At 39.1% G+C, this 15305-nt stretch overlaps 1 protein-coding gene across 1 annotated transcript in view; it reads right to left on the reverse strand.

Annotated features, from left to right (window-relative positions):
- The window catches only part of lgals8b (galectin 8b), a 78236-nt gene that overhangs the window by 11824 nt on the left and 51107 nt on the right, over window positions 1-15305 (reverse strand). Inside the window, exon 8 of the mRNA XM_079442759.1 lies at window positions 4827-4972. Within this exon, the coding sequence (XP_079298885.1) occupies window positions 4827-4972 (146 nt within the window). The remainder of the gene's footprint in view (window positions 1-4826; window positions 4973-15305) is intronic.

Genomic DNA, 15305 nt, shown 5'->3' on the forward strand with positions numbered 1-15305 from the left:
CAAACAACTGTCCCCACTATCTTCAAAACCTCCACCATCGTACCAGTACCGAAACATTCCACTGCCTCGGTCCCTAACGACTTCCGTCCTGTTGCACTCACCCCCATCATTGCCAAGTGTTTTGAGAAACTGGTTGCATCCCACTTAAAATCCTGTCTCCCTGCTACACTAGACCCATTCCAATTTGCCTATCGCCACAATAGGTCAACAGAGGACGCCATCTCAACAGCACTTCACTCTGCCCTCACCCACCTGGACAGTCAAAACACACATGTGAGAATGCTGTTCATAGACTTCAGTTCTGCATTTAATACAGTAATCCCCTCCAAACTGATCTCCAAGCTCAGCCAGCTTGGAATCAGCACACCCATCTGCAATTGGATTCTAGATTTTCTGACTAACAGACCTCAGTCCGTTAAGTTAGATAACCTCTCCTCCTCCATCATCACCCTGAACACCGGCGTGCCACAGGGCTGCGTACTGAGCCCTCTCCTGTACTCCCTCTTCACCCATGACTGTGTTCCTGTTTATGGCTCCAACCCCATAATTAAATTTGCAGATGACACCACGGTGGTAGGTCTGATCAAGGATGACGATGAATCAGCCTACAGGGATGAGGTGCAGCACCTGGCTGTGTGGTGTGCCACCAACAATCTACAGCTAAACACCCAGAAGACAAAGGAGATCATTGTGGACTTCAGGCGGACTAGGAGTCATGCACACACACCCATCTACATCAACGGAGCTGTAGTGGAGCGTGTGTCGAGTTTCAAGTTCCTTGGCATCCACATCTCTGATGACCTCACCTGGTCCCATAACACCTCCACTCTGGTCAAAAAGGCACAGCAGCGCCTTTACTTCTTAAGGAGCCTTAAGAAAGTTCACCTGAATCCCAGGATCCTTGTGGAATTCTACCGCTGTACCATTGAGAGCATACTCACGAACTGCATCTCAGTATGGTACAGCAATTGCTCCGCATCTGACCGCAAAGCACTCCAGCGGGTGGTGAAAACTGCTCAACGGATCACCGGCACCCAGTTAACTTCCATTGAGAACATTTATTATAAGCGCTGTCTGGGCAGGGCAAGAAACATCATCAAGGATGCCTCTCACCCTAACCATGGACTTTTCACCCTCCTTCCATCCGGCAGGCGTTACAGGTGCCTACGCTCTCGCACTAGTAGGCTCAGGAAGAGCTTCTTCCCCGAGGCTGTGACACTTCTGAACGCCACACCACTAATCTAACTCCTGCACCTGCTTATTATTACTGCACTGGTCACAGTACTTTACACACATGCATTTGCACTACTCATATTTTGCACAGACTGCACATTGTCAAAGTTATTACACTATAAACTTATAAAGTTGTTACTATACAAAGCACAGTAAACTATTTCTATAAAATATTGCACTACTGCTATTTTGCATAGAATACATTGTTCTATCAATATTTTGCACACTCATCCAGCTGTATTTATTTATTACCACTGTTCTCACGTTTCTGCTGTTCATAATGTATATAATCCTACATTGCTCTGTTCATAATGTACATACAATCCCTACATTGCATTCCTATTTATATTCTGTATATACTCTGCTCAATACTGTATATAGCAATTCCACTGCACATTCTGTAAATCATATCTTCATTTACTCTGCACTTATATGTATATAAAACACTATATTCTTGCACTTCTGGTTAGATGCTAACTGCATTTCATTAGCTCTGTACTCTGTACTATTGCATAAATGACAATAAAGTTGAATCTAATCTAATCTAATCTAAAATTAACACATTATATTTATGATTTTCTACAGGAGGTTTAAAAGCGCTTAATGAGAACACTGTGTTAATATTCTGCTGTTCTGTGACCGCGGATTTGCGGGTCTTGCCTTTTTCTCATAAAGATGACTTGCGGGACCCTGTATGATATGATATTAAATTAGTTTTAATCGTTTAACCACCACAGTGTCTTGTCTCCATTGGAAACATGCACGGTTTGTGTGGATTGCAAGTGACGTCGCAGGTAGCGAAAAGTGCAAGTGACATTGTAATTTAGTTTATTTTTTTCTTGGCTACTTGTGTAAAATGTTGAGAGATTCAATTTAGATTCAAGTGACGTCACTTGTGGAAGTGCAGGTGTCTGAGAGGGCAAGTCTGAGAATCAGACAATGCAAGTGCATGTCTGCAGCCAGACCCTTCTCAAAACCATTAGAATATTAAGTAGATATTTGTAAATGAAGATATTTTGTAAATTTCCTAATGTAAATATATTAAAACTTAATTTTTGATTAGTAATATGCATTGCTAAGAACTTAATTTGGACATTTTAAAGGTGATTTTCTCAATATTTTGATTGTTTTGCACTTTCAGATTCCAGATTTTCAAATAGTTGTATCTCAGCCAAATATAAAAAAGCTCATTTATTCAGCTTTCAGATCATGTATAAATCTCAATTTAAAAAAATTGACCCTGAAGACTGGTTTTGTGGTCCAGGGTCCCATTTGAGCAATAACAGTCATTTTGTAAAGTATGTACAGCTTTGTTACTCAATAGTGCTATAGTGCTGCTTTGTGTACCCAGAAATCATACAATAATCATACAATCATGCAAGAATCATACAATAAATATTTGGTAGAATTTAAGCCACATTTATTGCATGAATGTCATTTCATTACATTTTTCAATCCAAACATTTCACAAAGGCGCCTGTTAGATTTTAAATGATAAAACAATAGATAAACTATACAAAATAAAAACTGGAAGTATTTGGATATTTTTGTCATACATTTACTAAAGATAAGTAATTTACTAATGTGATGAACTACACCTATGAACTAGACTTCATTTAGAATATCTACAAAAGAGCATTTTAGAACCAGCAAATGTAATTGCACAAAAAGGATAAGGGAACTAAAGTTAAATGATTGACATGATCCACTGTAGCCATCAATTTTTCAAAACATTTCACCAACATGTCCTTGTCACAGATATATAGGGAAATCTGTAATCAGAGTAATCATATTACAGCCAAGTGATGCCTATAGATGATCATGCTGTTATTATTGAGGGTTTAAAGTTAATTGACCTAATTTAAGAAAAATCAAGAGAAATTCAAGGTCACAGTCACGGGTCACAGTATACTTTATAACTGTATAATGATAGAGCAAGCAAGCAAATAAATGTTTTAAATTAATAACTTCTGATGTAATGCTTTCAGTTGTCATTCTTGTTTTCTTTGCATTAAGAGGATACACTTGGATTAGAAAAAAGTGGGTTCTCAACTAAATAAGCCCTTCATGTTAAAGTCAGCATGAAATTGAAGTTGCGATTGTCTTTTCTTCTCTACTGTGACATATAGCCGAGTGAAACTGCATCTGAAATGAGAGGGCGAGACTTGATTTTGTCCTTTGAGAATTGATTGGATCATTGGAAGTTGGGGTGTTACTAACAAAATGGAGGCAGATCTGAAATGCTAGTTTGCAGTTAGTGGTGGGGGATTTCTCGCCACTGGATTCACCGCCGACACCAAAGCATGAATAAATTATTTATTTATTAGGGATGACGACGACGATCACCGACACAAAACATGCATAAACAGCACGCTCACGTGAGAGATAGAGAGAGAGAGAGAGAGGGAGAGACTGCATGAATGACTGAGTGCATCCTCCATCAGGTTAAGTCATATTCAAGAAACAAATTAGTTTGCAGTGTCCTAAGAGTAATGTTGTCATAATATCTTAATAGATTTTCAGTGTTTAAGGGTAACGTACTCCCTCATGACTGGTGTCAGTGCTATAAAGTGAAGCATCAACTTCAGCTTTTCCCCTGTCATTTATCCCAGCATTTACCCCTCACATCACTAGCTCCGCCCTTGCGCCATTACTCGTGTCCAGAAGAGAAGATGAGTCGTTTTGAGGGGGAGGGGAGGTTAACATTTTTGATTAAAGATTACGAGGGTACATGAATTAAAAAAAAAATTATGAAGTGCACGGATAAATTATTTATAATGAACACTACAGTATTCCATAAAAAAATAAGAATAGTCACTTTTGATTTCATGCCGACTTTAAGTGATGGCTGATGGTAAAAACACAGTTAACAACTTAAATAGTTAACAGTTTGCATTTTTCACTGGGTACATTTACATTTACATGGACAACAATATAACAGAAATATAATAGAATCTACCATGTAAACAGAGATTTCTGATGATCTTAATCCGGCTAAAGTCATACTCGAAGTAAACACAAATCGAATTAAGACATGTGGAGTATTCCTATTTTAGTCGCAATATTGAAGTGCAGTATAGACATGTAGTGGTCAACCATTTGACGGCAAACAAAAGAGCATGGCTTCAACAAATCCATCGTCTGTTTGCACATATAGTATGACAAATAATTAACTGCACTTGAAGCTTTCGTAAAATTTAAAATAAAACACCCAAAACTGTATATGACACCATAAAAAAGACGTGTAACAAATGTTTATACGTGAAATTCTGGAGGGGACGTTGGATGGCGTGGGCACGTAATGACGTGTGCCATTAATCGATCTATGTATAGCATGTAAAACGGGATCATGAAAGGAATATTCTAAAAGCCACTCATGTAAACACCTTAATCATAATATTGTCTCATTTAGAATAAGGTAAATAATCACATTACTGATGTCCATTTAAACATAGTCACTGTGTCATACTTCGATTTATTGACTTGAGAAATCGTAACAGAAGCATATGTTCTTTAAAATCATGCATGGTGAAGAACACTGGAAAGAGAAGTGAGGAAAAATCTAAATATCCTGATGTTGCTTTCCATCTCACCACAATTGAACATTTTGCAGTTCCACGTCACCCAGAATCTCCAGCTGATCAATGGAGCTCAAGTCCTGGACTCTGTGCCTATAATCCAGCAGGTGGGATCCGTTTACGCCTATCCTAAACTGATGAAGCTGACATAGGATGATCATCTGACAAGATAAAACAAAACAAAAACAGGTTAATGTTTTCCAGTTTTAGAAATATACCATGCGTGCCCAAGAAGACAAATAAATAACTTAAAGTAACTATCTGATAGAATCCAGAAAAAGAAGTGCTTCACTAACTTCTTTCCAGTGGTGTATAAAGTACCTGAAAGCCATACTTAAGTAAAAGTACAGATATCTTACCAGAAAATGACTTTGGTAGAAGTTGAAGTCACCGTTTAGAATATAACTTGAGTAAAAGTCTTAAAGTATGTGATATTTATTTTACTTAAGTTCGAAAAGTATTTTTTTAATCTTAAACGTACTTAAGTAAAAGTACAAGTAAATGCAAAATGGAAAAGAAGCAAATAAATATATATAAAAAATGTTCATACATAGCTTGAGTAGCAAGATTGTGTTCAGTTTTTTTTTGTTAACAATTGTTTATTGAATTTTATTCTGTGGAACAGTAGTACAAAGCAAAAAGCAGCTGTACAAATTTAGAACCCACCCCAACCCATCTCACCCCCTGGTAGACTTAAAAAAAAAAAAAAAAAAAAGATAATAATAATAATAATAAAAATATATTAATTAATATTAATAGGTAAACAAATAACAATAAAATAATTTTACAAAGATTTTAGAAAAGAAGACAAAACATTAAAAACTGAATGCCATGAATTAACAGTTTTCACGTTAGATCCATGTATACGAGAAGTAGAGTTCCATCGAGATAATGTCCAACAAATACACAGTCCAGGTTTGTCTGTCCATTGTGTGAGGAGGATTCCAACGGTTGACCATCAATTGTTTTGCTGCTGTAAGAGCAGCTAACAGTAAAGATCTTTGTTGGACGGACAAGGTGTCAACAAGTCCCAAAAGTCATTCATGAAAAAATGGCGCGGAATCAAACATATCTCAGTACCCAACGAATATGATAGGTCCAGTGAGAGCTGTGTCCAAAAAGGTGAGAGAGAGGGGCACTAGCGTGCCTAAAACTCCTTGGAAACAAAAGACGACAGATTCATATAAAAACATTTCATTGGAGTCAAGTAAACCCTATGCAGCAATTTCAAATGAATCATTTGGTGATTCGTTTTTTTTTTTTTTTTAACAGTTTAAACATACCCCATACCTGATCGAAAATAAAACATGCACATCCTCATTAAGGTCCTTAGCCCAAACAGTAGTAATAGATAAAGGTTTGTATGAATGCTCAAGAAGAAAGAGATAGATGACTGAAGCAGAGGAGGGAGATTCCTCAGAAGGAAGGATTAGTTTGCACAAAGGGTGAACAGGCAGTTGAGTGTTTCAAGGCACTCCATATGCCCGTAGGGCCGATCTAATACGCAAATACATAAAAAAGGAGGTGCCTGGCAGATTATATTGAGTTTGAAGATTCTGGAAGGATTTTAAACCACTATCATCATAGATATCTCCCAGAGTGTTTACTTTACTATGAGTCCATTGCGGACAATGAAATGGAATACTGCCTGACAAAAGGTTATTATTGTGGAAAATAGGCGAATGCCTATGCCATTTTGTAGCTAGTTGTGAACGTCTGTCAACATCCCTCCATGTGGAGAGGAGGTGGGTTACAATTTGACCAAACCGAGATTTACACTACCTAAGCGGAACTCCCGAAAAAACAAGTTGCATCAATTTATACGGATAAACAATAGATTCCTCAATTGCTCTCCAAGACACACAAGATCTGCCAGCACCCCTTAATATGGTCTGTGGCATCAACAAAAACCTGCACATTACAGTAGCACCAACATTTGGCCCCATAGTAACATATTGACTAGGTAGTATTTCTATAAAAAAAAAGAAAGAAGAGAGATAAAGAATACAACTAAAACAAATAAAACATCCTAATCAGTAAGCGATACTGTATGCACAATGAACTATGAATTAAGAAGCGAACATTAAAGTGAACATTGAAAGACACAGTCACCTAACCATTTAGAGCATCTCTTCTCCGATTAGACAGCAAATGTCCAGCTGGAGTTTACTGAGAGTTGGTGGATGAAAGGGATCTGAGAAATACTCTTGCTTCTTCTGGGGAATATACCATAATAATAAGGTTCACCTTGATTGAGAATGACCTCCAGCGTTGCAGGATAAAGGAGAAAATTCTGGATGCCAGCATCTCTCATCTCCTTCCTAATTAGCGCAAATGCACTTCTTTTTGAGGTGAAAATCTGGAAAGAAAGACAGCGTTGCTCCGTCGGAAGTTTTCACTGGGACATGAAGTCTGGCGGCCCGCATAATGAGCTCCCTGTCCGTGTACCGCAGCAGTTTAAAGATGAAAACCTGTCGATTAGCGTGATCTGAGGAGAGCCTTGTGTACATGCGATGCGCTCGCTCCACTTCAATCTCTTTTCCCAACAGAGACAGGAGCCACTTTTGGTAGCGATCTTTTCAAAAAGCCCATAGGGTCGTCCTTTTCGGAAACCTTCAGGCAATCCAACCAGACGCAGATTGCTGTGCCTATTGCGATCCTGTAAGTCCACAACCTGTTGCTCAAGCGCGGCAACGTGCCTATCGTGATCTGTGACAACTTTCTTTTGTTCTCTTATCTCCCCTGTAAGAAGATCCAGTTTAGAGCATAGCGACTGAACAACTGACATGTGAGAAGCAAACTCGTTCTGCATCGCCGTCTACTCGGTTCTTAGAATGTCCTCAAAGTGTGTAACACTGTTCGCCATCTTGTCCATCATATCGCTTTAGTTCGGTGACTTGGATTTCTTCTTAATCGGATAAGCCGACGGAAAAAACTCCTGATGTTTACGACTGCATGCCATCAGGTAAAGCACAACCAATGAATAAAACTTAAAACAAAACAAAAACAATCAGCAAAAAGAGGCCAAACGTATGGAGCTCTATTCAAGTGCGACTAGGTTCATGAGCACATCAAGTGACTCATTAATTTTCACATTTATGGATTTCTTAATTTCTTTATCTGTAGGGTAATGAGGAGGGCGTGTTTTACGTCAGGAAAAGCAATCGAGCCAGAGTAGTTGAGGGGTAAGCTTGAGGCCACAGTGACACCTTGTGGTGCCCAAACGAAGTACAAGAAGTGTAGCCTACATGACACGCCTGTTGATAGTGTGGGATGAATGACTTAGATACTTAGCCAAAATCTTATATCACAGTTATTATATAGTTATTATACAGTTTCACGTGTGATCACGTGCATTTGCTGAAGCTCCCGAAAGCGTGAAATCTCTCTCTTATGCGCGCTGTTTTTTTTAGGTTTCACTTTCAACGCATGTTTCCAAGATGCGGAATAGAAGGAGGTTACCGTAGAAGATGTCAAGTCAAGTCAATATTATTTGTATTGCGCTTTTAACAATGCAAATTATGTAAAAGCAGCTTTACATTGGTTTGATATAAAGCTGGGTTGCTTTATATCAGCTTTACAGCATTTAGACGGGGGTCTACGGTAGGCTATAGGCAGTGTAACTTAACTGTAAATCGACAGTAAGAATTTTAATTCGATTAAACCAGGGGTGGCCAAAGTCGGTCCTGGAGAGCCACAGTAACTTCAGCTCCATCCCTAATCAAACACACTTGAACAAGCCAATCAAGATCTAGGGTTAAAGTCAGGCAGGTGAGTTTTTAATGTTGGAGCTAAACTCTACAGAACTGTGGGCTCTCCAGGACCGGTTAAACGGTTTAAAAAGTAATTGGTTATTTTTAAGGAATAGCCTAAGTGATAACCACACTGAAACAAACAAGAAGTTAAATTTACTTAATTTTTATTTTGCAAGGTTTTGCACACATATCTTTTTAAGTAAAATTCAAATACGGAATTAAGTCAAATCTACTTAACGAAGTTATGTAAAATTAGCAAAGCAAATAAGTAAATTTAACGTGGCCACTGGCCAGATAGAGTTTGAGGAGTAATTTCTACTTAATTATTTTACCCTGCAATACTCAAGTACATTTCACTCAGTCATGGTTTGTAAACTTTACTCAAACAACATAGCACTGAAAAAAACAAAACGGAGTGTCTATTTACACTAAGTGCAAATAGCACGCCTTGTTGGCAAAGGCTATTTACACTAATTCTGCCCACCAACGTGTGATTGGGTTAGTCAAGAATAAACAAAGACGCTCATTCAACATATGTTTCAGTGGCGTACATGAAGGTACATGCTTTTTAACACGATTGACCCGAGTTGTATCCCGCCTTTTGCCGAACTTTTTTTTTCCCCTTCTCAAATCTCATATCGCATTGTAAAGTCATTTAATTTCAATAAAAATGAAGGAAATAATCACACAGTTGAAAATAAAGTATCGGGAAGGGTTAGGGTAGGTGGCATCCATTTAATAATTTGAATTAAAACTATAATTTACACTCAATACGTTATTATTGCCTATTGTTTTATGATGTACTACAATACTGAGGTGCAGATAATTGCCACTATTTGCAATAAGTAGTATAAATAGCAGAAATCTTGCTAATTTAACATACTGTAAATAGAATCTATAGCTATTTGCACTTAGTGTAAATAGCATATCTTTAAAAAATACTACTATTATCACTTGCTGTGAATTGCATCCATCGCTATTTGCACTTAGTGTTAATAGCATCTGTCGCTAAGAAAATATGCTATTTACACAGTGTAAATAGCATCTATCGCTATTTGCACCTAGGCTTTTCTGAAAAAAATGCCTATGAGGCATGTGGTTAATTTACAGTCACGTATGTAAACAGGTAGACCACTCTTTATTCTTTTTAATGCAATAGGTTGATGCAATTTAGTTACTAACTGAATGAACACAGAGACCTGAATATATGGCACATGATACACAATGATGGTGACAATCAGTGAATAGTGTATGAATGGGTCATTTTCATAACATTTTATGCATTTGTAGGCTAATTGCAGTGTAAATGCATTCAGTAATGATGTCTCTGTATCTAAAGCCGTGTCTACACCAAGAGAACCCATTATAATCAGTTGATGTGGTGACTGTCCACACGGGAAGTGGCGCGAGGCGATAAATCTTCCACAGTAACCTCCTTCTATTCTGCATCCTGGAAACATGAGGTGAATGCGTTGAAAGTGAAACCTAAAAAAAACAGCGCGCATAAGAGAGCGATGGCAAGCTTTCGCGAGCTTCAGCAAATGCACGCGATCACAGATTGCACGCAGCCGAAACAACCCCCCACGTGAAACTTAAATAATAACTGTGATATATTATTATACTGTTATTATGCTATCTGTGATATGTTATTATACTGTTATATTAATATTATATGTTATTAAACTGTGATATGTTATTATTACATAACTGTGGTATGACCAAGATGGCGCCGATGATGGCAGCTATTGTGCGTTGCTCTTCAGTGTTTGTACTGTTTTTGTTTGTTTTTCAAATACGATCAGTTTCACCAGGGATTTCACTTTTACCGGATTTAGATTTTTCGGATGTTTTGCTGGACATTGTAGTTGGCGGAGCCGTAGCTCTGGTCAAACACTACAGGAGGCGCAGGCGGGGAAGAGAGCCGGTGCGCTGGTGAAGCTTCGTCAGCGCGGATTTTGAACTGCGTTGCCTAGCATCCATCTGGTGAATCTCCGCTCTCTACCAACAAAACAGACAAACTCCTTCTGCTCTCCCTGACAAACAAGGATTTTTCTAACTCTGCTTCTCTGTGTTTCACGGAAACATGGCTGAATGGCGACATACCGGACAGCGCGATTCATCTGCCTAATTACCAGCTGATCAGAGCAGATCGGGACGCAGCTTCAACGGGGAAATCGCGCGGCGGCGGGACGTGCTTTTACATCAATGAGAGGTGGTGTACAGATGTAACTGTGTTAAAGAAGATGTGCTGTTCAGACCTAGAAATGCTCTTCATTAACTGCAAGCCGTTCTACTCGCCGCGGGAGTTCTGCTCGTTCATTCTCGTGAGTGTCTACATTCCACCGCACACGCACGTGAGCACAGCTTTACAGAAACTCACTGATCTGATCACAGACACAGAACAACAACACCCGGACTCTGTTTTAATAATTCTCGGGGACTCTAATAAAGCAAATCTCTCCCGTGAACTGCCAAAATACAAACAGCACATCACATGTCCCACCAGAGACAGTAATATATTGGATCACTGTTACACAACAATAAAGGACGCATATCACTTGGTTCCACGAGCAGCTTTAGGACTCTCTGATCACTGTTTGATTCATCTTATTCCGACCTACAGGCAGAAACTTAAATCTACAAAGCCTGTATTAAGAACTGTTAAAAGATGGACTAATGAAACAGAGCGGGATCTACAAGCCTGTTTCTATCTCACTGATTGGTCTGTTTTTGAAGCCGCCGCCATCGATCTGGACGAGCTCACAGAGACTGTAACATCTTATATCAGTTTCTGTGAGGATATGTGCATTCCTAACAGGACTCATCTAATCTACAACATTGACAAACCATGGTTCACTGCAAAACTCAAGACAGCTGCGTCAGGCCAAAGAAGATGCTTACAGAAAGGGGGATAAAGTCTTGTACAAACAGGCCAAATACACACTGGAAAAGGAGATCAGAGTGCCAAAGAGGAATTATTGACCAGCTGGCCCCCATCTTCACACAGATCTTCAACAGATCACTGGAGCTGTGTGAAGTCCCCTCATGCTTCAAACGCTCCACCATCATCCCCGTCCCAAAGAAACCCAAAATTACTGGACTTAATGACTACAGACCTGTGGCTCTAACGTCTGTAGCCATGAAATCATTTGAAAGACTGGTTTTGGCTTATCTGAAGGACATCACTGGTCCCTTACTGGACCCCCTACAGTTTGGCTACAGAGCAAACAGGTCTGTGGATGATGCAGTCAACATGGGAATGCACTTCATTCTGAAGCATCTGGACAGACCAGGGACTTATGTGAGGATCCTGTTTGTGGACTTCAGCTCCGCTTTTAACACCATCATCACGGAAACCCTTCAGAATAAACTAACCCAGCTCTCCATCCCCACCTCTGTCTGTCAGTGGATCAACAGCTTCCTGACAGACAGACAGCAGTTAGTAAAGCTTGGTAAATTCACATTCAGCGCTCGTACCATCAGCACTGGAGCTCCTCAGGGCTGCGTACTCTCCCCACTGCTCTTCTCCCTCTACACCAATGACTGCATCTCTAAAGACCCCTCTGTCAAGCTCCTGAAGTTTACAGACGACACCACACTGATCGACCTCATCCAGGACGGTGACGAGTCTGCTTACAGACAGGAGGTTAAGGAGCTGGCTGTCTGGTGCAGTCTTAACAACCTGGAGCTCAACATGCTCAAAACTGTGGAGATGATCATGGACTTCAGGAGAAACCCCCTTGCTCTCCCCCCACTCACCATCATGAACAGCACTGTGACTGCAGTGGAGTCATTCAGATTCCAGGGCACCACCATCTCTCGAATCCTGAAGTGGGATATTCACATAGACTCCATTGTCAGAAAGGCCCAGCAGAGGTTGTACTTTCTTCGCCAGCTGAGGAAGTTCAACCTGCCACAGGAGCTGCTGAAACAGTTCTACTCCGCCATCATTGAATCCATCCTCTGCACTTCAATAACTGTCTGGTTCAGCTCAGCTACCAAATCTGACCTCAGAAGACTAGGGAGGGTAGTCCGTACTGCTGAGCGAATCATTGGTACACTCTGGACCCCTCACATCCAGCACACTCCCTCTTTGAACTGTTACAGTCTGGTCGATGCTACAGAGCTCTGAGCACCAGAACGACCAGACACAGGAACAGTTTCTTCCCTCAGGCAATCCATTTCATGAACACTCAACAATAAACGTGGGACACACAACTATAATACATTATCCATTCACCACACTCACTTATTTTATTTTTATTTTCTCATTTCTAATTTGCACATACTTGACCTGTACATACATAGTTGTCTATATTATATATTGTATTTTTGCTGCTTTGTACATTGCCTGTTGGATATTTGTATATTATTCTTTTATTATCTGTGTCCTGCCCTGTTGCTGTCTTTCTGTTCCACTCTGGAGCTTCTGTCACTACAACAAATTCCTTGTATGTGTAAACATACTTGGCCAATAAAGCTCATTCTGATTCTGATTCTGATCATATTTCTTTATTTGCTGATGATATCATATTGTTTTTGGAGAAGCTGTCACATTCTATTCCTCATGTGCTGAATTTATTTGACCATTTTGGATCTCTCTCAGGGTTTAAAATTAATTGGAGTAAGTCATGTTTACTTCCCCTCAATTCTAAAATTGATTCCATGTCCCTTTCTATATCTATTCCATTGGTTCAAAACTTTAAGTACTTGGGGATAGATGTTTTTCCTTTCCTGCAGGAAATCGTCTCAAAAAACTATAATGGGGTATTCTAGCCAAAGTATCCTCAGATTTGAAAAATTGGTCTCGTCTTCCTACTTCTTTTCAGGCCTATATATTGGTGATTAAAATGAATGTTCTCCCACATATCAATTTATTTTCTTCCATGATTCCTCTCGCTCCACCGGTTGGCTACTGGAACAAATTAGATGCATGTGTTTCACGGTATATATGGGATGGGAAACATCCTCGTATTAAACTGACTACTTTACAATGATGTAGATTACATGGAGGTCTTTCTTTCCCTAATTTTAGATTGTATGCTCAAGCCTTTTCCCTCCGCCCTTTAGCAGTTTGGTTTGATCCTGACGCTTCTGTGTCTTGGAGAGCAATTGAGGAATCTATTGTTTATCCGTATAAATTGATGCATCTTGTTTTTTCGGGAGTTCTGCTTAGGCAGTGTAAATCTCGGTTTGGTCCAAACCCACCTCCTCTCCACATGGAGGGATGTTGAAAGACGTTCACAACTAGCTACAAAATGGCATAAGCATTCGCCTATTTTCCACAATAATAACCTTTTGTCAGGCAGTACTCCATTTCATTGTCCGCAATGGACTCATAGTACATTTTTATATATTTGCATATAAGATCGGCCCTACAGGCATATGGGGAACTCTCAACTGCCCGTTCACCCTTTATGCAAACTAATCCTTCCTTCTGAGGAATCTCCCTCCTCTGCTTCAGTCATCTATCTATCTCTTTCTTCTTGAGCATTCATACAAACCTTTATCTATTACTACTGTTTGGGGTAAGGATCTTAATGAGGATGTGCATGATTTATTTTACAGGTATGGGGTATGTTTAAATTGTCTTCTAAAAACCCTAATCACCAAATTATTAATTGGAAATTGCTACATAGGGTTTACTTGACTCCAATTAAACGTTTTTATTTGAATCTGTCGTCTTCTCCTAAGTGTAATCTCTGTTCCCAAGGAGTTGTAGGCACGTTTTTGCATTTTTGTTTGGAAGTGCCCCCTCTCTCTCACCTTTTTGGACTCTCACTGGACCCATCATATTTGTTGGGTACTGAGATATGTTTGACTCCGCGCCATTTTTTCATGAATGACTTTTGGGACTTCACCTTGTCCGTCCAACAATGATCTTTACTGTTAGCTGCTCTCACAGCAGCAAAAAAATTGCTGGTCAACCATTGGAATCCTCCTCACACAATGGACAGACAAACCTGGACTGTGTATTTGTTGGACATTATCTCGATGGAACTCTCTACTTCTCGTATACGTGGATCTAACGTGAAAACTTTTAATTCATGGCATTCAGCTTTTAATGTTGTCTTTTCTAAAATCTTTGTAAAAATTATTTTGTTATTTGTTTATCTATTAATATTAATTTATATATTTTTGTTATTATTATTTATTTAAAAAATATATTTTCTTTTTTTTAAGTCTACCATGGGGTGAGATGGGTTGGGGTGGGTTCTAAATTTGTACAGCTGCTTTTTGTTTTGTACTACTGTTCCACATAATAAAATTAAATAAACATTCGTTAACAAAAAAAATAGTGAATGTTTTCCCTATTCTAAAGTGGTATCAAACATTCTCATCTTGAGCAGAAAATAAAGTTAACTAGCAGTTTTAAAGTTTAAGTTCTTTCCTAGCCCTCTAACAATAATTTTCCCAATTATAATTACAGGATTCGTTTGAAATGTTCTTAGCCTGCAGATTAACTCCCTGGGGTCGAAGGTTGTGCTGTAGTATAGATCAGAAATGTCTTGTCACATCTGGTTTGAACAGTCAGAGACATTGGTCATAGATATATATATAAATAGATAGTAAGAAAAATAACTATATTTGCAGCTTTGTTGTTTTCTGCTGTGTTTTAGTGAAAGTAATCTATAATTTTGGTAATTTTGGTAATTTCTGTTAATAACCGTGTCATCGTAGCTCTTACACTCTTCGCCTGCGTGCGTCTAGATAGAGAGAAAGCGCACGGAGCTAAAAG

This window comes from Barbus barbus, assembly GCF_936440315.1.
Source record: "Barbus barbus genome assembly, chromosome: 20".
Lineage (NCBI taxonomy): Eukaryota > Metazoa > Chordata > Actinopteri > Cypriniformes > Cyprinidae > Barbus > Barbus barbus.